Source organism: Molothrus aeneus, chromosome 3, assembly GCF_037042795.1.
Source record: "Molothrus aeneus isolate 106 chromosome 3, BPBGC_Maene_1.0, whole genome shotgun sequence".
Taxonomy (NCBI): domain Eukaryota; kingdom Metazoa; phylum Chordata; class Aves; order Passeriformes; family Icteridae; genus Molothrus; species Molothrus aeneus.
The window spans coordinates 4,295,883-4,318,933 of NC_089648.1; the positions used below are offsets into that span (position 1 = coordinate 4,295,883).

The 23,051-nt window shown below is 45.4% G+C and overlaps 1 protein-coding gene across 3 annotated transcripts; it reads left to right on the forward strand.

Annotated features, from left to right (window-relative positions):
* Nucleotides 1-749: 749 nt before the first annotated feature.
* Nucleotides 750-22,999, forward strand: PPP4R3B (protein phosphatase 4 regulatory subunit 3B). Of its 3 annotated transcripts, none has more exons than XM_066546051.1 (16): nt 750-1,099; nt 2,434-2,489; nt 8,924-9,022; nt 9,519-10,139; nt 13,077-13,154; nt 13,307-13,423; nt 14,035-14,151; nt 14,509-14,640; nt 15,051-15,153; nt 15,775-15,816; nt 16,069-16,227; nt 16,852-17,021; nt 18,276-18,415; nt 18,864-19,048; nt 19,563-19,687; nt 20,378-22,999. In XM_066546051.1, the coding sequence occupies exons 1-16, from the start codon at nt 958-960 to the stop codon at nt 20,471-20,473; spliced, it is 2,382 nt and encodes a 793-aa protein (XP_066402148.1). In that variant the 5' UTR covers nt 750-957; the 3' UTR covers nt 20,474-22,999. The 3 variants fall into 3 exon arrangements, with proteins under 3 accessions (XP_066402148.1, XP_066402147.1, XP_066402146.1); XM_066546050.1 differs by having other exon boundaries at nt 18,885-19,048; nt 19,485-19,687; XM_066546049.1 differs by having other exon boundaries at nt 754-1,099; nt 19,485-19,687.
* Nucleotides 23,000-23,051: the final 52 nt, after the last annotated feature.

The window sequence follows — 23,051 nt, forward strand, 5'->3', positions numbered from 1 at the left end:
TTTGTAGTACAGAGGAAATGTGTAGATAGTGTTTAGCGTTGAAAACTTAAGATATATACAGACTCCACAATGCTTGGCAAGTGGTCTGTCTTAAACTGTACGCTGTAAGGGCTAATTAAGCGCATTTCTGTCCTTTTTGAAGCTTCACCTTCAGTTTGGCTTTCGAGCCTTGTGTGGAGATGTACAAAGCAGGCACAGACGGCGTGTTACAGTATGGCTTTTGCCGTAAGGAGATGCCGCTCACTAACCTTTCTGCCGCTTTGTTATGCAGGGGACACCTTTTCGTCTTAAAAATTGAAACTGTTTCAGTTGCGTGTGCCGTTTAAATATACCCTGGCCGGGGCGTGGAGCTCGCCCGTCGTTTTGTGTGGCGTGAGGGAGGGAGGCGTGTGTTTCCTCAGCGGTGGCACCAGCTTGTAGACAGACTTTAAAAAAAGAAAACGAAAAGGAAAAAACAAAATTAAGTTTATCGGGGGAACATGTGACCCAATTCCCCCTTTAGACGCCCCGAGCGTTCAAAGGCAGCGCTGCGCCCAGACCCGGCTGTGAGTGAGGGCAGCCGCCATTTTGTCGCCCCCTCCCCGTTCCCGCCTCGCCGCCGTGAGGGAGCGCGCGTGGGCCCCGCCCCGCGGCCCCGCCCCTGTGGCCGCCGTCCCGTCGGCGGCGCGGCGGCAGCGGGCGGCCGCCGTAGCCCCTGCGAGGGGAGCCCGTGCCCGGGCGGGGAGGAAGAGAAAGGCGGCCCAAGCCGGGTTACAAGATGGCGGCGGCGCTGTAGTAGCTGCTGAGGCGGAGCGGCGCCAGCGAGGCCCGGGCTGGGGCGCGGCGGCGCTGACTCGCCATGGGAAGCGGCGCGCTAAAGGCCCCGCGGTGCCCCTGAGCGGCCCGGCGGCCCCGCTTGCTCCCCGGCGCCCTCGCTCCATCGCCCCCGCGGAGGCGGAGCGGGCCCGGGGCTGCACCATGTCGGACACCCGCCGGCGGGTGAAGGTCTACACGCTCAACGAGGATCGGCAATGGGACGACAGGGGCACCGGGCACGTCTCCTCCAGCTACGTGGAGCGGCTGAAGGGGATGTCGCTGCTGGTGCGCGCCGAGTCGGACGGTGAGAGCGTGGCCGGGGCTGCCCAGGCCGCTTCCCCTCGCCCCACGCCCGGCTCCGGGCCCTGACCGCCGGGGCCGCCCCCAGCCATCGCCGGGCTCGGCTGGTGGTGTCTTCCCTTGGGACTCCCCAGAGGATGATTGTTGTTATTGTTATTATTTCCACTCTCCGTGCCTTCCCTATCTTGCGGATCGTGTGGAGTTTCCTTACCGCACAAGCCACAGCAGCGTTTGCTACCGTGGTCTTAAGACTTTCCCCCTCCCAGTTGATAGAATTATGGAATATGCTGAGCTGGAAGGGACCTATCGGGATCATCAAAGTCCATCTCCTGGCCCTGCACGGAGCTCCCAACAATCCCACCGTGTCCCTGAGAGCGTTGTCCAGGCGCTCCTGCAGCTCTGGCAGCCTCGGGACCATTTCCTGGGGAGCCTGGGCAGTGCCCGACCACCCTCAGGGGGAGAACCTTTCCCTGATATCCATCCTAAACCTCCCCTGACCCAGCCCCATGCTGTTACCCCAGCCAGCTGCAGCTCCCTGGCCTGAACAGAGCTGAAGCCGTGACGTGTGAGGACATTTTGTTCTCTTTCAGAGCAATATCCTTTGCTTTTCAGGTGCTCTTTTCCTCCCTTCCTTACTGCTGTGAAAAAAGTTGTTTGTTTGTTGCTCTTTTTCTCCTCAGGAATTCCCTGCTTGTGTTCCAGTCGGGTGGCATCCTTTGTGTTTTATTGCACTTTAAAGTCACCTTAAAGGGTCCTTTTTGTAGGGGGGAGGTACGTGCTCCCCACTTTGTCAGCCGACAGGTGCTAATGTGCTAAATAAACCACCTAAGACTGGTATAAATTGCTCCGGAGCTGTTGCCAGGAGACATACACTACTTGCATACACAAGATGAAGTCCCCGCGTTTATAGTAGCTGGATGATTCACTTCTGAAGGGCAGCTGAAGGGAATAAAAGCAAGTGGCCCACGTGGCTTCTCTGGACAAAAACATTTTTATGCTGGGCAGCACATTACCTGCTGGAATTTGTATAGTTGACCTAAAAGACCACTAAAAAAGCTGCTTCTTGCACCAGATTTCAGGAAAAAAAGAGTGCTACAGTGGATTTTAGACTAAAGTAGAAGAGAAAAATGTATTTTAATAGGGATATTCCTGTTGAATTTTGTTTTACCTGGCTTATTTTAGGAAATTATATTTAAAGGAGGTGGTTCTTGTGGATTTTCTGTGAGATTTGGATTAAGCTGAGAGTCTGTTGGCTGGCACGTGGGCAGTGGTGTGATGAGTTGTGTGGAGATGTTTGTTTTGTTGGATTCAGTAAATCTCTCTTCATACCTTTTTCAGGTTCACTACTGTTAGAATCGAAGATAAATCCAAATACTGCATATCAAAAACAGCAGGCAAGTATTATTGCTAGGGTTTGCTTTCTCTGGTTGCTGGTGCTGAGGAATTGTTTTGTACTTGGAGTAATTGCATTTTTTCAGGAAAAAAGGAAATGCAGGAGGACGTGCAATTATTGATGGTGGGTTTTATAGGTGAAAGAATTTATAGGTGTTTTTTAGAGATGAAAAATTTCTTAGAAGCCTGTGGGTGCTGAACGCTTCTCATTCTAGAAATTAATATGTGAGTCTTCTAGAAAAATACATTTTAGACTTCAGGCTTTGAAGATAATATATGCAATTTGGAGAAATATTGAAATCATTGCAGGAAGGATAGTTGGAAACATGTATGTGTAATTTTTGTCTCCCGTGCCAGGCCATCTGAAATAATTGCAAAATTAGGGAGGCAAAACTTTGACCACCTCTGTTGAAGTGTATTTATTTATTTATCGAATTCTTTTTCTGGAAATAACATGAAGGAATTTGCCTTTATGGGACTCCTTTCTTTGTTGTTGCTGTTTAGTTTTTATTTTAAGCCCTGAAAGCTCCTGTTGTCCTAGGTAAGGCCACAAGCCATGGTGAGAGTTACTTTTCCTAGGGGTAAACCTCTTGCTAAACGAAGTAAAACGGTTGGGAGCTGTGTTAATAGGTTATTTTTGTTTCATCCACTGAAAAAAATCAGCTTACTGAATCTCTTCTGCTTTTATTGTTTTCCCTTTTTCAGCATGCATTTTTGATGTCTCTGCCCGCATTGTTCTCATGGGTTTTCTGGAGTTTTTTCTCTCTGTTCCTTTGTTCTACAGTAGAGTCTCTGTTCCTCCAGTGGTTGATACTTGTTCTTTATCGTTATGGTATCCAGGAGTGTTTCAGCACTGTAGAAAACAGTAATTTTGTTCTTCCTAAGTCACAGAGGGACACATCTATAACATCGTTGAGGATTCTGTTATAGTGACAAGTTACAGTGTGAGAATTTGAGGAGACTTTGTTATCTTGTGGGCATTGGTTGGCTCGCTTTGGGTTAGGAGTGAGGTGGGGTTTTGGGCCAGCCTTTCCAGGGGCTGTTTGCTATGCTTTCTGCTTTTCACTTGCTAGGGGTTGGTGGCTGGAGGCTTTCCTTGGTGGAGCCATGCTGAGGAAGGAGCTCTGCAGAGCTCCAGAAGCCAAGAGTCTTGAAATGTTTCCTGTTTAATGGAGGAAACCTATACATAGTGAAATACAAATGCAGATTTTGTTGCTGTAAAGTTTTAAAATGCTTCCCTTCACACCCTGTTTCCTGAAACTACAACTGATTAATTGTAGGCCTTTTTTACTTAATTGGTAGCAAAGTTTCGAGTGACTTAAGTAGCTTTTGTTACCATTTTTCTTATGGAAAAAGTAGATCATAATTTAAAAACACTCAAGCTGAGGTTTATTTTGGCTGGCTTGTATTTCTGATACTAATGCTTTTGTGTCCATGTGACCTAAAGCTTTTTCTTCACTGTTTGCTCCTTAAGGTTTGTAAAACCTCTTGCAGCTTTTAGTTGACCCAGAGCATTGTCCTCGAGTTGATGGTCTTGGATTGGGGGGAGTTGATGGTCTTGGATTGGGGGGAGTTGATGGTCTTGGATTTGGGGGGAGTTGATGGTCTTGGATTTGGGGGGAGTTGATGGTCTTGGATTGGGGGGAGTTGATGGTCTTGGATTTGGGGGGAGTTGATGGTCTTGGATTTGGGGGGAGTTGATGGTCTTGGATTTGGGGGGAGTTGATGGTCTTGGATTTGAGGAATTGATAGTCTTGGATTTGGGGGGAGTTGATGGTCTTGGATTTGGGGGGAGTTGATGGTCTTGGATTTGGGAGGAGTTGATGGTCTTGGATTTGGGGGGAGTTGATGGTCTTGGATTTGGGGGAGTTGATGGTCTTGGATTTGGGGGAGTTGATGGTCTTGGATTTGAGGAATTGATGGTCTTGGATTTGGGGGAGTTGATGGTCTTGGATTTGGGGGGAGTTGATGGTCTTGGATTGGGGGGAGTTGATGGTCTTGGATTTGGGGGAGTTGATGGTCTTGGATTGGGGGAGTTGATGGTCTTGGATTGGGGGAGTTGATGGTCTTGGATTGGGGGAGTTGATGGTCTTGGATTGGGGGGAGTTGATGGTCTTGGATTTGGGGGGAGTTGATGGTCTTGGATTTGGGGGGAGTTGATGGTCTTGGATTGGGGGGAGTTGATGGTCTTGGATTGGGGGGAGTTGATGGTCTTGGATTTGGGGAAAGCTGCAGGGTAGTGCAGCTGGATGGCAAAGAAACATGCCCTGCCTACACATCTGTCATGTAAATGACTTGACTGGACTTAGAGGGTACTTAACGCTTCATTGTGGTTTGTGTAACAGCGTCCTGTGAAAAAAGGAAACCAGCACTGATTTTTCGGTGCTGTGCACCAGTCTGTGACTTCCAGTATTGCACTGTTAGTGCCAAGTCCTGCTGCAGCTGTTGACTAACCCCAAACAGGACAGGCCTGTTACCTCCCTGCTCCAGTCGAGTTTGTGGTTCCTGGGGAATTCATTGTGTCCAGGTGTTGGGCACACTCTGATCACGACTTTCCCTTTCTCAAGGGAAATTGGGCTTGGATGGGTCAGACAGGTGCCAAGCTGCTCAACATACAATGTAAATTATCTCTAGTTAGATGAATGCAAAGAACATGAGAGGCTGAAGAGCTTTAGGTCCCCCTGGATTTTGGGGCGTAGGCTTTGGGAGTTACACACCTCTGCTGGACACCCCACGTTAGCCAGAGGGCAGGCTCAGATGTGTTCTGGAGGCTCTGGCAGGAGTGGTTTTAAAGGTTGGCACCACACCCATTTGGTGTTTCAGCCTCTGCTTGAGGTTACTGTTCCCTGGCAGAACTGGCAGGAGAGCGAGTCCATGGCTGAAAGATGTGGAGATGCTGCAGAAATCCTTACTGGGAGTGCTGCCTTCTGCTGTTACCTTTGCTTGGGTGTGCTCTGTTTGCAGCCCTGAGATGAAGCTCGAGTGCAGATCCTGTCTTTTGCCCAGAGTTGCCATCACTGTGTGACAACAGAACGCTTTGCTCAAGGCAGAATAGGAGTTCCTGGTGGCCAGGCTTGAGCACATTTGCAGGGCTGCTGTTGAAGCCAGCCCCAGCAGTTGCCAGAGGGCTTCTTCACTGGTGTTTCATCCAGAGGCAGGTTAGATGTGTGACTGAGTCAGTTGAAACATGTCTTCCTGCTGGATTCGTTTTCTCCCCACGTGTTCCCCATCTGCTTCCCTGTGCAGCGCACTGCTGCTGGCATGGGGACGGGGTGGAGTAGCAGACACTGTGCACACCAGCACTGGAGAAGGGTTTGAACAGCTCTGAGTTTCGGCTTCTGTTCAGAATTAATCTTTTTTGATCTTTACTGGTGCTTGAGTGAATTAAGGAACGTTGCTGTTGCTGGTGGATGGAGCAGCATGGCCTCTAAGCAGGTGGGAGTGGTGGAGCCTGGCCTGGAAGGTGTCTGTCTGTCTGCTCTTCGCGGGTTGTCTGAGGTCATGCAGGAAGCGTGTGCCAGATGAGTGCGTCTTATATTGGTTTTGGACAATTCTTTTCTGTTGAAACCATCTTTCAGTCTTTCTGAAATATTTTTGGAAAAGCTTATATAACTTCTGCTTTGTGTGGGCAGTACAGATTGTAACAAGTACCATTCAGTAACTGGAGATTTTTCACAAATTTTTGACTGCAGTCCCTGGGTGCCTGGAGTCATTTTAAGTTACTGCATTAATTCTCTTACTTGAATCATCCTGGGCTATGAATAGGGCTGCTGAGTGTGTGTGTCCTGCTTTGTTCAGTGAAGCACCTCTGAGGCTCAGCTTACCTGCAGTGCATTGATGTTGAGTGTCAGGGCATCAGTACTTGCACAGAATGTTTCAAGGTAAACATTTCAGATTTGGAATTCTGTAGCAGCCATCAAATTGTACTTAAGAATTATTTTTTTAATTATCTCTGAACAAGAACCAGATCAGATAGCTGATGAGGCTTTTCAGTGCATGCAGTTGACAATTATTATTTTTCCCTTGAAGCCCAGCTGAGTTGTTGACTCTGAAATGGCACAAGGTAAATACAGAGATCCAGAGGTCCTGAGCTGGAGACGAGGGGGGACAGCTGTGAGTGAAAACCATGTCAGCTCTAAGAACTTGGAGCAGTTGTGAGTGGAGCCTGACAGCAGAGAGGCTCCCTATTAATATTTCTCTGTAGGAGAAAAGTGCAAGTGTAATATAGGACACTGTAATATAAATAAACAACTCACAACAGTGCTGAAACCACAGTGAACTCTGTTCACTCATTGAATTCTGTTCTTTCCACATAGAGAAACCTTGTTTCTCTAAAGAAATGTGTAAAACAGTAAGAAAGGAAGAAAATTGTCTGTGCAAATTCCATTGTTTTTAGTGTGGCCTGTGATTATTTTGGGAGAAGGAAATGGATCTATTGGTAGGCATTTGTCAATGGTGATGTTTTTCTTAAATGTATTTTCGAAGAAAAAGAGGGCAAAGCCAAAACCTCCAAGATATACAACTCCCCATGGATATTGAGGAATTAGGATTGCTGTAGAAATGAAGAATTAATGCTGCATCAGTGCTGGGGATGTTAATTTGTGTTCCAGTGGTGTTTGTTGAGACAGATGTGTGTGTTCCAAATAACTGCTGATGGAAGGGGGACCCTGCTGTCCCATGCCAGCAGTCCTTCCCTGATGTCAGTCCCCTCACACCTGGAAGTAGAGCAATGTTCCCTGACCTGTGTAAGCCCACATAACTGCATTTACAAACTTACTGCCCCTGAAGCTTCCTAAGGAATATCATCAGGTGTTTCTTTGGGTTTCCTTGCTGAGCTTAAAGATACCACTCTTAATATTTTGTGTTCACTAACCAGCCTTGATGAGTTGTATGGTGAATACTGAATGTTGTAAATATGGGAATTAATTACCTTACTGACCATTAAGCGAGATCTTGCTAGTGTTTAAAAAACACTTCAGTATTTAAAAATCTGTGGTAACTGTGGAAGTAAGACTTGGAATGTTGAACAGTTTTGCTGGAGCTCATCAAATATTCTGGAGAACTAGCAGAGAGTTGCTTAGTTTGGATATTTTTATATGAAGATGAGTTTGCTGTAGGATGGGGAACTGTTCTCCTGCTTTTGTCTGGGACAGAGTTAATTTCCCTGCCAGCAGCTGGTGCAGTGCTGTGGTTGGATTTAGGATGAGAATGACACTGACAGCACAGGGATGTTGTAGTTGTTGCTGAGCAGTGCTTCCCTTCACTCAAAGACTGGTGAGTTCCCTGTGCTCTGGCAGTGAGGAGCTGCCCAGGGAGCTGTGAGGGACCTGGCCAGGACAGCTGACCTGGCCAGAGGGATGTTCCACACCTGGGATAACAGGGGCAGGGATAAACTGGGGGTGGCCAGGAGGGGCCAATCACTGCTCAGGTGGTGCTGAGCATCACTTACCTGTCAGGGTTTATTCCTTTCTTCCCCTTCCTTTTTTTTTTTTTTTTTTTTCTGTATCTATTATAATTGCTTGTTATATTTTACTTTATTTCATTTTTGAAACAGTTCTTACCTCAAGAACAGAAGTTTCACCTTGTCCTGATTCTCCTTCCCATCCCCGTGGTGGGAGGAAGTGAGTGAGCAGCTGTTTGGTACTTCCTTGGCAGCTGGGTTAAACCACAACCACTCTGTATTGTCTGGAATATATATTCAACTGAATGTTGAAGTGCAGCCTTGCATTCCTTACAGGACAGCAGCAAGTGTCCTAATAAAGCCTCTTCCAAAAACCTTTTAGCCTGTTCAGAAATTCCATCAAAACTCCCAGTCTGCTGTGCAAGTGCACAAATTGAATTGATGGAGGCAATAGGGAAGAAAAACCTGGCTCAAATGAAAATAACTGGCAAGGTGGTTGTAACTTTAGTAGGAACTTGGGAGTTTTGTATTATTCGGGCTGTATGGCTTTTAATTCAGAAAGGAATATTTGAGCATTAGCTAGGCATTATATCTCACTTAGCTAGGGCTGTCTTAAATGCTTTTTGAGGGAAAAACTGAAATCTTAGGGGATTTGTTTCTATCTTACTAAATATGAAAATGCTTAACCTGTTATACTGTAGGTTTTCTTAATCTAGTGTGTGCATTCCCATTTCAAGACTGTTGGCTCAAAAAATGTATCTTGCAGAAAAATGCCATCATAAGTGGCTTGGATATGAAAAATAGTATCTTTAAATGGGTTTTGTGTAAGGTAGTGGTCATAAAATAGCAAGAAAGAAAGTTGATGTATAGCAGAACAGGTGATATAATATTTCAGTGTTTTATGCTTTTTTTTGACAAGTGTAACTTGAATTAAAATTATTTATTCTGTAGACATTGGCTTTAAAGGAATAGAGGTTAATATGTACTGCAGACCTGTTTCAGAAACAATTACTTTCTTGATTTTATCTCAAACAGGACACCCTGATTGTTTGGTCAGAAGCAGAGAACTATGATTTAGCACTGAGTTTTCAAGAAAAAGCTGGCTGTGATGAAATTTGGGAAAAAATCTGCCAGGTACAGTAAATTGAAACATGCTGTTTTTTCCAGGTGTTTTAGTGTCTTCTGTGACTTGATGTATTTGTGCCCTTTTTAATGTGCCCTTGATGTATTTGTGCATCCTTTTTAAACCTGCTTGTAAAGCAAGCAAATATTTGTTCTTTTCTGTGCAAGGTCTTAAATTGCCCTTGCTTAGAGCAGCAGTTGTTTTTATGATTGAATGTCAGGCCTTTGAAAAATCACTGTAATGGTGAGACTCAGGTGGTCAGTGTTCTGGGGCACTTGGTGTGATTGTGTTTACTAGAAAGGGACTGCCAGAGTTCCAAGCTTTAATTGTCCTTCTCCCAGCCGGCCTCAGGAAGCAGCTCTCCCTTGTTGGAGTGCACTGGAACTGCCAATGTGCTGTAAGAACCAGAGAGCTCAGATCCCATTGCAGCTGGGATGTGTTGTTACTTTGGTTCCTGACCTGCTCATTTTTGGGATCAGACAGTAACTGTGCGCACTCTTTCCTTAGGTTCAGGGTAAGGATCCTTCGGTGGAAGTCACGCAGGACCTGATCGAGTCAGAAGAGGAGCACATCGAGGAAATGCCTGAAACCAGTCCTCTGATTGACCTTCCTACTTGTGAACTCAACAAACTTGAAGAGATTGCTGACCTAGTTACCTCTGTTCTTTCCTCACCCATCCGTAGGGAAAAGCTGGCCCTGGCCTTGGAGAACGAAGGCTACATTAAAAAACTGCTGCAGCTTTTCCAAGTCTGTGAGAATTTAGAGAACACCGAAGGTTTGCATCATTTGTATGAAATTATTCGAGGGATTTTGTTCCTCAACAAAGCAACTCTGTTTGAGGTGATGTTCTCTGACGAGTGTATTATGGATGTGGTCGGATGCCTCGAGTATGATCCTGCTTTGGCTCAGCCAAAACGGCACAGGGAGTTCTTGACCAAAACAGCAAAATTTAAGGAGGTTATTCCTATTACAGACTCTGAACTCAGGCAAAAAATCCACCAGACTTACAGGGTACAGTATATTCAGGACATCATCTTGCCGACACCATCTGTTTTTGAAGAGAATTTTCTTTCTACCCTCACTTCCTTTATTTTCTTCAACAAAGTTGAGATTGTCAGTATGTTGCAGGTAAGTGGTTCTTCATATGGTCTAGATGGATTGTTTGTAGGTACCTGTAGCTCTAGTTTCAAAATGGATTGCAGTTAATCACACACGTCATGTGCACAATGTTTTGAATGCTTGCCCTGCTCTCTGATACCTTTGATTTTGTATTTTGAAGAGGTACATTTCAGGTGAGTATAATAATATTTTTTAATGGGTTGTAAAGCTGAAGATTTTTCTCCTTGATTCCCAAGCAACATACAATTTTTGATAAAGTTTGTGTAGGTATTTAGAGAGCAGGCAACTTGTTGTATTGTGCTAGTTTTGTGACAAATTCTGGATCTGTGATTCAAAAGAGCATGTTCAGAACCATTCCTGTCACACTGCTGTTACATCATGGTACTAATTTCAAATGTTCCTCTTGTCTTAAAGATTAAGTAACTGGTTGCTGGGGTTTTTTTCATATAGATATCCAGAAGTATTAATTAATAAATAACCTAGCTGTTACTTTATGGAAAACTGTCCTGCACACTTTGTAGTCAGAAGAGGCTCCAAGGTGGTTGGGACCCTGGAAGGGGCCTCAGTGAAGAACTCGGTGAATTCATGGCTTTTTGGGGTTTTCAGTTGGTGCTGTGTTGTGCAAACTCCTGGGTACTCAAGTGGCTTTATTCTGATTATCTGTGTCCAGAAATGGTCCATTTGTGTAGGATACATCACATACTCACCCCATACTCCTGGGGTGAGTGTGGAGAGCCTCTGTGAAACACCAAAAGTTGAGGAAAAGAGGAAGGGAGTAAAAATGGTGGAAAGAAAGGGGCACTGGAGACATAACATATCCATATGGAATATACTGATGAGTTCAGATATGGGTGAAATGTGGTAAAGAGTTTAATAGAGGACTGGAAGATAAAGCTGAGTAATTGTAGAGAATTGCATGAGTAAGCTATTTGGCTTCTCTCTACTATCTTTGTGGCTCAATAGCAGAAAGAAACCAAAAATTAAATCCCTCTTGCAAAATTATTAGCTTTGTGTCAAATAAAGATTTTCCTTTAAATTCTTTTGCATATATTTTCAAAAACTAAAAATAAATTCAGTATTATGCTCCTGAGACCACAGTCCTGTTTGCATTTAGAGATTTTTAAGTCTATAGAATTCTTTTTTTTCATTGGGGCTCTACAGAATATTTAATTGTGCAGTAACAGAGAATTTTGATTTGCTGTTACCTCAAGTACTCCTGGCAGAAGGTTCTGAAATTCTCTGACAGTTCCTTGCTGGGTTTGCCATCATGGATGGAGTATGTGCACACAGGTTTGCCTGCTGATTCTATAGCCTGTAAATGAGATGTGTGGTGATTCACACATAATGCTGACCCTTGAGAATTACAGGTTGAGAAGAAAGCACACATGGAAAAGATGTTACAGCACACTTGAGGAAAATTCCCACTTGAGATCATGGGGACCTCAGGTCCAGGACTGCTTTCACAGGCCTGTGGTGTAAATCAGCTTGTTGGGCACAAGAACTCCAAAGCTCCTTTGGGTTTGGGGAACACATGGGACATCCTGTTACCCTAAATACACTGGCAAAGCTCCCAGGGAGGAGGCAGTTTAGAGGAGCAGCAGCAGATTGTGTTTGCCAGGCAGCAAAGCTCCTTTGTACGTGCCACAGAGCACTAGAGCCCAGTGCTGCTGCTGCTGCTGCTGCTGGAGGGGCAGCCACATGGGAAAGGAACCTCCATCCATCCATCCATCCATCCATCCATCCATCCATCCATCCATCCATCCATCCATCCATCCCATGCTTCAGGACACAGGATAGGCTGAGCAGCAGCCCTTGACAAGCAGGAGATGTTTCTGTGCTCAGCTGTTCTGCAGTAGGGATTTTCTACTCTATCTGCTGTTGGTTGTAGTGTGGTTTGGATTTTTTTTTGTACCAGGCTTAATTAAGCTGTTTAAGCCAGCAAAGCTTAAAATAAACTACTAAATCTGTGTATGTGGCACTCCCTGTGATGTTGATTCCAGGTATTATTTGTTTGTAAAGCACTTCTATCCCCACATCTGAAAATTGTCAGGAAAAGGTTTGCCAGTTTTTGGTTGGCATTGCTGTAACTGTAAAATTTCTGTATTGTTACTGTAATAAAGCAGACAGATTTTAGTGCCAGCACACAGCAAAATAGAGAGGTAAGCACACTCTGTGTTCTGCAATGTCAAGTTCATGTATATTTATTGGAATGTTGCTGTTCTGTTCATTTTTGTTCAATGCACAAGTTTATTGGGTTGAATTGGTACAGTGATGCAAAATTTTGTAAAGCTGTAGCATGTTACTGTTTGCTGTCAGATCTATATTGTCTTTAAAAGGTAACAGAAACATTTGAATTTGAGAGAACTCCAACATTATTTTCAATGTGAAAGAGTGCATTGTAACCAAAGGGCAGAAAGTGCCTGAGCCCTTGAGAGATGCTGATGTTCACCCTGGGTTTTGGGTACCTCTTGATCTTGAGGGGTAACTGAAATGCTTTGCAAGAAGTGAGCTGTTCCTGTGTATACTTAAATATCTCTTGGTAACAGAGAATGTGAATGTGAAAATCCAGTAATAGTCCATAAAGTTTCCCAGCTTGGCAAAGCAGAGCACGTGCAAGTGGGAGAGGTTGTTTTACTGTCAGTAAGGTACTGGGGACATGGCTGCAAAGCTGTCCCTTGGCTGGCACTTTGTAGTTGCAGTTTTAAGGACCATCACTGAGCTCAGCTTCACCTGGCTCTGCTCCCCTGGAGCTGCTGCTGCTGCTCAGAGCGAGTGCTGAAACAGTGCCCTGGGAGAGATCCCACTGGGTGTGTGCTCTGACATTGTCTCTTTGGGATGACTTGGATGGAGAGCTGGACTTGCTGCAGGGTTGGCTCCTGTAGGGATGGAAGTTGTTTTCCAGAGGCTCTGTGTAAGTAAGGTGTGTTCCTTTTGTGTATTACACAGGAAGATGAGAAGTTTTTATCAGAAGTTTTTGCACAATTGACAGACGAAGCTACAGACGATGACAAACGGTGTGAACTGGTAAGTGCCAGCCCCCTGTGCTGCCTCCAGGGCTCTGGGTCAGTTCTGTACGATCAGCCAGCACACAAACTCTGCCACAAAATGTAACTGTTTCATCCTTCCAGAGAGTTTTCTGACCCAAATGCTCGAATTACTTTTTCCCTGTGTAACAGGTGAACTTCTTCAAGGAATTCTGCGCCTTTTCTCAGACGTTACAACCTCAGAACAGAGATGCATTTTTCAAAACCTTGGCAAAGTTGGGAATTCTTCCAGCTCTTGAAATTGTAATGGTGAGTGAAACTTCAAGCTAATTTTAACCAAGGAGAAGAGCTACAGCCATTGAGGCAGTTTTGGCTCTGCTGAGCCCCTCTGTGGCAGTTTTGCCATGCTGGGAGTTGATTGGAGCATTCACAGTGCAGAGGCTGCCCCCAGCTCTGAAGTGCCTGACCTGGCTGCTCTGGGCATTTTCACTCTGTGGTCAGCACAGTCCTTGGGACAAGGGGCTGTAAAAACTGGCAGAGGCTCTTTATGCAGCTGGATTGTTGTTGTGGTTGTTGCTGGCCCAGGGCCCAAGAAGTATTTTTAGATAATCTTGAACTGTTGGCTGGTTCCTCCCAAAAGATCCCGTAATCCTGTCGTTAGCAGATTAATCTGTCCTAATCAGCAGTGGGAAAACAGAATTTCTTTCACTCCTGTGGTTGGAGCAGCTGTTGCTGCCTCAACATTGCAATTCATTTTGCTGATTTATTGTTGTTTTTCTGGAACCCTATTACTGTGCTTCTCATAGAAACTCTGGTAATGAGATGTTCCCAAAAGTCAAAACTACCTGTTACTTTCAGCTTTACTTGATAATAAATACCAGCTTAATTTGTTCTTGCTAATCAATTTCTCTCTCTATTAGGGAATGGATGATCTGCAAGTTAGATCTGCTGCTACAGATATATTTTCTTATCTGGTAGAATTTAGCCCATCCATGGTCCGAGAATTTGTGATGCAAGAGGCCCAGCAGAGTGATGATGTAAGTCACAGTGGTTTGCAGTTTGTTGAGTCTTTGGGCAAGGAGGAAACAAACAAAACAGCAAAACAAACCTCTAGAAGTACAGGAAAAAGTAGGTTTAATATACAAACAAAATATAGAAAAATTTCTCAGCATGTTGCTGTTGTATGAGTTTACAGTTTTGGAAATCTGACTAACAAGGGTTGTAGGTGTGGAGGGCTGTGCTTGCCAGAATTTCTGTATCCAAATGCAGCTCTCAATTCTTCAGTTTCATTTAACATTGTCTTCAGAAAATTATGGAGCCTATGGAAATTGCTTTCCACCCTTGAAAGTGTGTCTAACAGTTGGGTGGTGTGTTTGTTTGGGATTTTTCTGCAGGACATCCTCCTCATCAACGTGGTCATTGAGCAGATGATCTGCGACACGGATCCGGAGCTCGGGGGAGCTGTTCAGTTAATGGGGCTGCTGAGAACTCTGATTGACCCAGAGAATATGCTGGCCACAGCCAATGTAAGGAGGTGTGGGGGGTGCAGATGCTGCACTGTGTCAGCAGAGCTGAAAACCTGACATTCTCTGTGTTTGCTCTGATACTGAATTTAAACAAGCCAAAAATAAGCTCCATGGTTCCATTTTGGGCCATTGTGCAGGTGTTTATTAACAAAAGTTTTGTCAAAGTTTTTGAGTTGTTGATGTTTTTTCAGTAGATGTTTGCATGGTGGGGATTTTTTGGTGATGGTGAGTTCCTCTAAAATGCAAAAGCTGACCTTGAGCAAAGACAGTCCTGCAGGCCCAACAAATATACAGGCAGACCTGAAGGAGCCAGTGGAATTCTGTATGGGCTGTTTCCTGTGTTACTGTTATTTCTTCTTTAAAAGCCTGTGTATGAATCCCAGTGTTTAATAGAGTTATTTTTCTTTTAGAAAACAGAAAAGAGTGAATTTCTCAATTTCTTCTACAACCATTGTATGCACGTTCTCACTGCTCCACTTCTGGCCAATACATCAGAGGATAAATGTGAAAAAGGTACTGAATATTTCCATTTTCTTTTTCTTCCTTTCAGGCCTGTAGTGTTTGGCAGTGACTGACAGTGCTGGTCCCAGGGATCAGCCTGAGATGCCAGCTGGGAATGTGCTTGTGGAAAAGTGCTGCTCCCCCAGGGACAGGGTTCTGTGGGCAGCACCTCTCAGCTCTTCCCTGCAGCTCTGGGTGCTGCTGTGCTTTGTGCAAGATGCACTTCCTTGATGTTAATCATGCTAATATATAATTATTAATTGCATTTTAAAAATACTTCCTGTAAAGCAGAGGGTGTCTGTAATTCAAATGCAGTGTCTGTAAATTAAAATGCACTCATTTTAATGCATTATTTGAAAAATTTAGGATTGGTGCTTTTATTCTATATCATATTTTCAAGGTTTAGGTTATACTTTTTCACCTAGATGGATTTAAAACTATTAAATACAGAAATCTCACCTGGCTGCATTCCTGCTGTGTGTTTATGTCCCTGTAGCTCACAAACGTTTGATCTGATGAAAAGTCTGACCACTTGGTAGAATTGATTGTTTTTCCTGATCTTTTAAATCTTGACAGTGCTTTGAAGCTTTGAAAATCTTTTTCTGATTTTTGTTTTTGTTTTCTTTTTATCAGATGCAGTAGTTGGATCCACTAAGAGTAATACAATTTGTCCTGGTAAGTCTGAATTGACTTTGAGTTTTGAAACTTGTCTTGTGTGCTGTGTATTGTAGTCTATTAAAAAAAAAAAGTTAGGCATGCCCATATTTTATTTCTTTTAATACTTTTTACTGAGGTAGATGCAGGAGCTTTGATTCACTTGAGATGACTGGAAGCTGAAGGAACATTTTCATCTGTTTTGAAGTTAGTGGGGTTTTTTTCCTAGTCAGCTTTGCTACTGAAAGTTGAAATTGTTCATTTTTCTTGCAGATAATTACCAAACAGCACAACTACTTGCCTTAATTTTGGAGCTGCTTACTTTCTGTGTGGAACACCACACATATCACATCAAGAATTACATTATGAACAAAGATTTGCTAAGAAGAGTGCTGGTATTGATGAATTCAAAACACACATTTCTGGCCTTGTGTGAGTATGGAGCTATTTTGATTTCCTTCCTCCAGGCATGGTGGAGCTGTGTGGAAGGTGTTCAGTGTACACTTGGGATTTGTGTTAATGGATGTGGGTGAGATTGCAATGCTCTGGGTTTGGGGGCCTGTGGTGGTGTTCACAGGGGTCCCAGGATGAGACAAGAGATGAGAATATTGACTCCATGTTTCAGAAGGCTGATTTATTATTTTATGATATATATTGTATTAAAAGTAAATGATACATTACAACTATACTAAAAGAATAGAAGAAAGGATTTCATCAGAAGGCCGGCTAAGAATGAAAAAGAATTGGAATGATAATAAAATCTTGTGACTGACCAGAGAGTCAGAGACAGCTGGACTGTAATTGGCCATTAATTAGAAACAACCACATGAGACCAATCCCAGATGCACCTGTTGCATTCCACAGCAGCAGATAACCATTGTTTAATCATTTTGTTCCTGAGGCCTCTCAGCTTCTCAGGAGAAAAAATCCTAGCAAAAGGACTTTTCATAAAATATGTCTGTGACAGGGGCCTGTCTTCCTCTGGGTAACATGAGGGGTTTCAGTTCTTTCCACAAGGCATGTGGTTATTAACTCCTTGAATTTTTCTTCCCCCAGGTGCTCTTCGCTTTATGAGGAGGATAATCGGGCTGAAAGATGAATTCTACAACCGTTACATCACCAAGGGAAACCTCTTTGAGCCCGTGATCAACGCCCTGCTGGACAATGGCACTCGCTACAACCTGCTCAACTCTGCTGTGATCGAGCTCTTCGAGTTCATCCGAGTGGTGAGTGCAGCTGCATCCCTCACAGGAGCACCCAGCTCCCTGGGAAAGGACAGTGCTCACAGGAGCACCCAGCTCCCTGGGAAAGGACAGTGCTCACAGGAGCACCCAGCCCTTGGGAAAGGACAGTGCTCACAGGAGCACCCAGCTCTTGGGAAAGGACAGTGCTCACAGGAGCACCCAGCCCTGGGGAAAGGACAGTGCTCACAGGAGCACCCAGCTCCTGGGGAAAGGACAGTGCTCACAGGAGCACCCAGCTCTTGGGAAAGGACAGTGCTCACAGGAGCACCCAGCCCTTGGGAAAGGACAGTGCTCACAGGAGCACCCAGCTCTTGGGAAAGGACAGTGCTCACAGGAGCACCCAGCCCTGGGGAAAGGACAGTGCTCACAGGAGCACCCAGCTCCTGGGGAAAGGACAGTGCTCACAGGAGCACCCAGCTCCTGGGGAAAGGACAGTGCTCACAGGAGCACCCAGCTCCCTGGGAAAGGACAGTGCTCACAGGAGCACCCAGCTCCCTGGCACAAAGGACAGTGCTCACAGGAGCACCCAGCTCCTGGGGAAAGGACAGTGCTCACAGGAGCACCCAGCTCCTGGGGAAAGGACAGTGCTCACAGGAGCACCCATCTCCTTGGCACAAAGGACAGTGCTCACAGGAGCACCCAGCTCCTTGGCACAAAGGACAGTGCTCACAGGAGCACCCAGCTCCTTGGCAAAGGACTTGCAGCAGCTCCTGAGCCACTGCTGCCAGTGCCTTCATGTGTGGGAGGCTTTGTGGTCTGTGAAAGTGAAGGGTGGTTTTGTTGTAGGATGGTAGCTACTCTCTTTTCCAGCAAGAAGAACATTAGGAATTGTAGGATTTGCCTGATAGGGTGAGAGACTGACCAAAAGGTTCCTGGTCCCACATGAGCTGCTGTAGGTGCTGAGAACTGGGGAGAGCTGGAGCCTGTGGGGAGGACAGGGCACAGCTCTCCTACATAAAAGAATAAAAGATCTTTGTTTAACAGAAGTGTCACAAATACAGTTGGGACACTGCTGAATCGATTGTCTGTTTCTATGGGAAGCCTAATAATTGTTTCTCAATCTCGTCTCTTTTATTAAGGATAAATCTGATTTCATGCTTCACATTTGTATAATGTTGTACAATAATGCTTTGGCTCTGGGCAAGAAATCAGTTACTTTCCAAAGTAAACTCAAAAGCTTTCTGAACTTCTGCTTGTGCCCATTTGAAGCTGAAACCCTGTTTTGTTCTTCTGCAGGAAGATATTAAGTCCCTTATTGCACATATAGTTGAAAACTTCTACAATGCACTTGAATCTATTGAGTATGTTCAAACGTTCAAGGGACTGAAGACAAAATATGAGCAGGAAAAGGACCGACAAAGCCAGAAGCTGAACAGGTGGGCCCCAGTTTCTGTGCCCTGAGCCTGGCAGGAGCTGCTGCTGTGCTCTTCTCCTTGCTTTTCTCTTTCCCAGAGGGCAGCAGGAGCAGGAGGCTGGGACGGGTTGGGTTTCATTCTTGGTGAAAACTTCTTGGACTAGAGGAAAGCCCCATCTGCCTTTCCTTGTGGCCAAGTGTTGCAGAGCTGATGTTGGCCAGTGGAATAAATGTTATGTTCAGAAAAGTCTCTAAGAGAAGAGCAAAATGTTGGTCTGTCACTCTGATTTGGGATTCAGTCAGGCTCATCATCAGCTGGGGTGTTGGTGAGTCTTGGAGTGAGGGCAGAAGCAGAGCTGGAGCTGCGTTGCCTTCTCAAATGCACAGAATTCCCTCTAAAGCTCTGGAGGCATTTGTGATCCCGAGCCTGAAGCAGCAGCCAAGCTGGGATCCCTGTGTGTCTCTTACAGTGTCCCATCCATATTGCGTAGCAATAGATTCCGCAGGGATGCCAGAGCCTTGGAGGAGGATGAAGAAATGTGGTTCAATGAAGATGAAGAGGAAGAAGGCGAAGCTGTTGTACCTCCAGTTGAGAAGTCAAAACAGGAGGATGATTTTCCAGATAGCTATGAGAAATTTATGGAGACTAAAAAAGGTATTTACTCTGTTTGAGCTTGTTGGCACTGGAAGTGCTCCATGGCAGATCTGTGGAGTGTCACCCAAACTAATCCGTGGTTGTGCTCTGTACCTCGAGCAGCAGCACAGGGTGTTCCATGTAATTGAGTCCTGACATCCCAATGTGTCTTCACAAGCCAGTTTAGGATTAAAGTAACGAGTTTAAATGGTATCCAAAAGCAGGACTCTGAATGTGCCTGTGTGCTCCAGGTGAGCCACGTCCCCGTGCCCTCAGCATCCAGGCCCTGCTCAGTTTGCTGCTGGTGGGCTCAGGATGGGCTTGGTTGGGGAACTGAGAATTGCAGCAGAATTGGAACCAAAATACCTGCTGGCTGTCTCCTGCGATTGCACTGTGATGTGGATTGTACTCCTTGGTGTGCAGCTGATACCTAAGTGTGGCAATGTTTGTCCCTCAGCTAAGGAGAGTGAAGACAAAGAGAATCTTCCAAAAAGGACTTCAGCTGGGGGATTCAAATTCACTTTTTCCCACTCAGCCAGCGCAGCTAACGGTGCGAATGGTGCAAACAGCAAATCCGTGGCAGCTCAGACATCACCAGCCAGCTCCAACGGCTCCTCTTCCAAGAGCACGGCCCTGAGCCCCGCGGTGCCGGCCCCCAAGGTGGGAGAACTCGTGTGGGGCTGTCCAGGGCAACAGCAGCACCTCCCTGGGGGGATAAATTCACCCTGAGCCCTGCAGTGAATCCCTCACTGCTCCAGGGAGGTGTCAGTGGGGCTGGACTCTGTTGGTGCAGTCTCATCCCACAGCCTCTGCATCGTTTCACTGTTTCTGCTTTTTGTTCCTGCTCACTTGCTGCTCTGTGTATCTGATGTACACAGGAAATTGGGGTTTGTGGGAACTCTGTTAGTGCCCTGCTGGCTGGGGAATTGCCCAGTGGTTTTGAGGAGGCAAATGCAGTGAGGGAGCCCTGGGTGGTGCCTGACTGAGCTGGGCATTATTGGAATCCTCAGCCCTGGAGCTCCTGAGCACTGCAGGACAGTGTAGCAGGAACTGATTGCCCACTCTAAGGCTGAGCACCAAAGGGATGTCAGCTGCACGTTGGATTTTTTGTCTGTCCCACTGAGCTGGAAGTGGTTTTTAAACAATTCCCAATCCAGACCCAGAGCGGTGAGGAAGCTCCAGTACATTTTGCAGTTTGAGGTTCAAACCCATTTTCCAGACAAATGGGACTTGGAATGCCAAAGGCTGGAGTGCCCTGGATGGGTTGGCTGGAGGTTTTGTTCAAAATTTGCACCTTTCTAGGTACTTCTTCAATATAAAAACTTCCTTTTTCCTTTTTATAATTGGCAGGGAAGTCTAGTTGGGCTAGTGGATTATCCTGATGATGAAGATGATGATGAAGAGGAGGAGACATCTCCAAGGAAAAGACCTCGTCTGGGTTCATAAAAGAAACCAAAACTTTGGAATAAGAACTTTTATTATGGGGTTTCAAATGCTGCAACTGTTTTAAGAGCTAAAAAGAATCTGAATCAGAAAGCTTTCTCCCATGAGTACATAAGATAATACAAGGAGTAGCAAAAGAAACTCAGTGTATCAGCTAGAAAGGGTTAGTTCTGTAAACACAAATCTTCCAAGGAACTTAATGTCTTTCTAGAAAGTAAGGAGTCTGCCATTCAGGCTGTCAAAAAAAAAAAGAAAAATTAAAAAAAAAGGTGGGTTAGTATTCTCAGAACCTGGATGATGGCTTCTCAGCAAGGAAAGTCTCAGGTGTCGGGAGGGAAAGGGGGAGGGAAAGGTATGGTAACACTTTTTTAAAAATATTGCAGGGTTTCCCCATTGTTTAACAGAACTAGGAAAAAAAAATTCAAGCTTAAATTTTGAACCCAGTAATCTTAATTTTGTAATGGTGCTGTCAGTTGTGTTCTTTTAGCAATGCCTCTTTTAAAAAAAATTTAAGGGAAAACTAACTCTGTTTGCATAAGAACAATCCATATTTTGGGACCATTTATTACCAACTAAACTGCATTTCTCATGATTGGAGGGAGGGACGCTGCAGTTATAGTGCATGTTGAGTTGTTTAAAACAGTTAAAATAAGTTTTAATTTGTATTTTCCAAGAGGAGAGAATGGAAGCTGGATTCAAAATGGAAGGTTTTGCTTGTTTTGTCAGTGAGACGTCCAGAAATACCTATGGCAAGGAGCAGAGGCTTCCCAAGGGTCTGCAGGAGCTGCTCGTGTCACAGTGGGGCTGCACCCAGCACATCCCTCAGCTCTTGGCCTCAGCTTGGGCAGAACCTGAATTCCAACATGCTCCGTGGTGTCCCAGGGGCTGCCTCCTCTTGGAGCAGCTCTTTCCCTGTTTGGGAGCCGCATGCTTGAGGTGGGAATAAGAAACACTCACAGGTTTTTCATAGTGATGGACTGAGCAGCATTTTAACACCAGAGTCAGTTTGGACCAAGACAGGATTATTGCCAGGAGAACACCTTGAGGGCTTGGAGATGGAATCCACAAGCAGCACCTGAACCTGGGGTGGTACAAAAGCTGCTTTTTTAAAACACAAAAGCACATTCCACATAGGTGAGTGACTGTGACAGGAATAGGGGAGCTCATGGCAAGGTGACAGAGGCAAACAGTCCAGGTTTTATTTTCAAGAGCAGCACATGAACTGTAAATATTTTAATGTTAGTTTGCCCATATGTGATCTGAGATCATGACTGAGTGAGAGATTTCCCAGCGACTGTGTCAGAGATGTTCGAGATGGAACCAGCTGCAATCCACCACATAGATCACTCTTGTAATACATGTTATGGGTCCATTTCTCCTGGAATAGTTTAAACTGAAGCAGTTTCTCTGTTTTGGAGATTTTTGTAGTTAGTTTTAATTTTAGCTCTTGTTTGGAAAAGATGGGCTGTCTGTGTAGATATGAAGTATAGTTTTTTCCATAAAACAGAAGTTTATTTTGTATTAAAGATACCACTGTACTTGTTTTACACCATTTGTATACATGTGGTGATATTAATGCTGAACTGTAAAATTCAGGAATTAAAATGTGACCCTGTAATTCCATAATCACTGCTTTTGTTTGGTTTGTTACACATGGTAAGTGAACTCAGACTTTTCAATGTGGCTGTTGTAGGATATTGTTTAAGGTTTCAGAAGTATCTCCATAGCACTGGATGGAATCCCAGAGGGAGTGGGTGAGCTCTTCCCAAGGTGTGAGCAAGACACAGGTGCTCTGATGGACCTGGGGACAGTGGTGTTGTCCCCAGAGAGCTCCAGGCCACCCAGAACAGGACTCTGAGGGATCAGCCATCAGCTCCAGAGCCAAGGGAGTGTTTGCTGGTAAAGAAGCTGCAGCACCATCCTCGTGCGCTCACTCTGGAGCTGCTTTGCTTCCCAGTGGGTTCTGTCTCCATCAGTAAAGAAGATTCCCAGGCCATGAAAGCAGCAGGTACCTGGGATGTGCCTTCACTCACCTGAGGAGCAGAAGAGGCATCACCTGGAGCATGGACCCCCTGTTCCTGACTCTCTTCAGAGCCTCCCAAGCCGAGTTCTCCCCAGGACTCCCGAGGAGTGTGGGTCCTTGCTCTGCTCCTCACGGCGCCAACGCTGCTGCAGTGCAGCAGGAGCTTTAACAGCACTCACAAACAGGAGCTGGCTTCACAGCAGAACCAAGAATGGCATGAATTTTTACAGTTCCTAGGAAAGGACTGGCTGAAGTGGCAGTAGATATCCTGTTAAACACCAGCCTGCAATCCCAGGAGAAGGTGAGACCCAGCTCTCTCTGGCTTTTCCCTGGGGCTGTCACCCCTCGGTGCTGGTTCCGTCTGCCCTCGTGGGCAGCCACGTTTGTTCTCCTCTCTGGGCCCTTCCACTGCCACTTTTGGGGAAAGAACAGAACATCTGCCAACCAATGTTCACCTGTGTACCAGTTATAAATACTATTTTAATAAAAACTCCATGAAACTTGAAGGGGTGGGTTTGTCTCTTTGCTGTGACAGCTGTGGCCTGTCGTGGCCAAGGG

What these genes read in the sequence shown, in the direction of transcription:
- PPP4R3B (XM_066546049.1), top strand. Translation starts at nt 958, where the DNA reads ATGTCGGACACCCGCCGGCGGGTGAAGGTCTACACGCTCAACGAGGAT. An exon ending in GGTGCGCGCCGAGTCGGACG is followed by an intron (nt 1,100 to 2,433) that starts GTGAGAGCGTGG and finishes TACCTTTTTCAG; the next exon opens with GTTCACTACTGTTAGAATCG. An exon ending in GAGTAATACAATTTGTCCTG is followed by an intron (nt 15,817 to 16,068) that starts GTAAGTCTGAAT and finishes TTTTTCTTGCAG; the next exon opens with ATAATTACCAAACAGCACAA.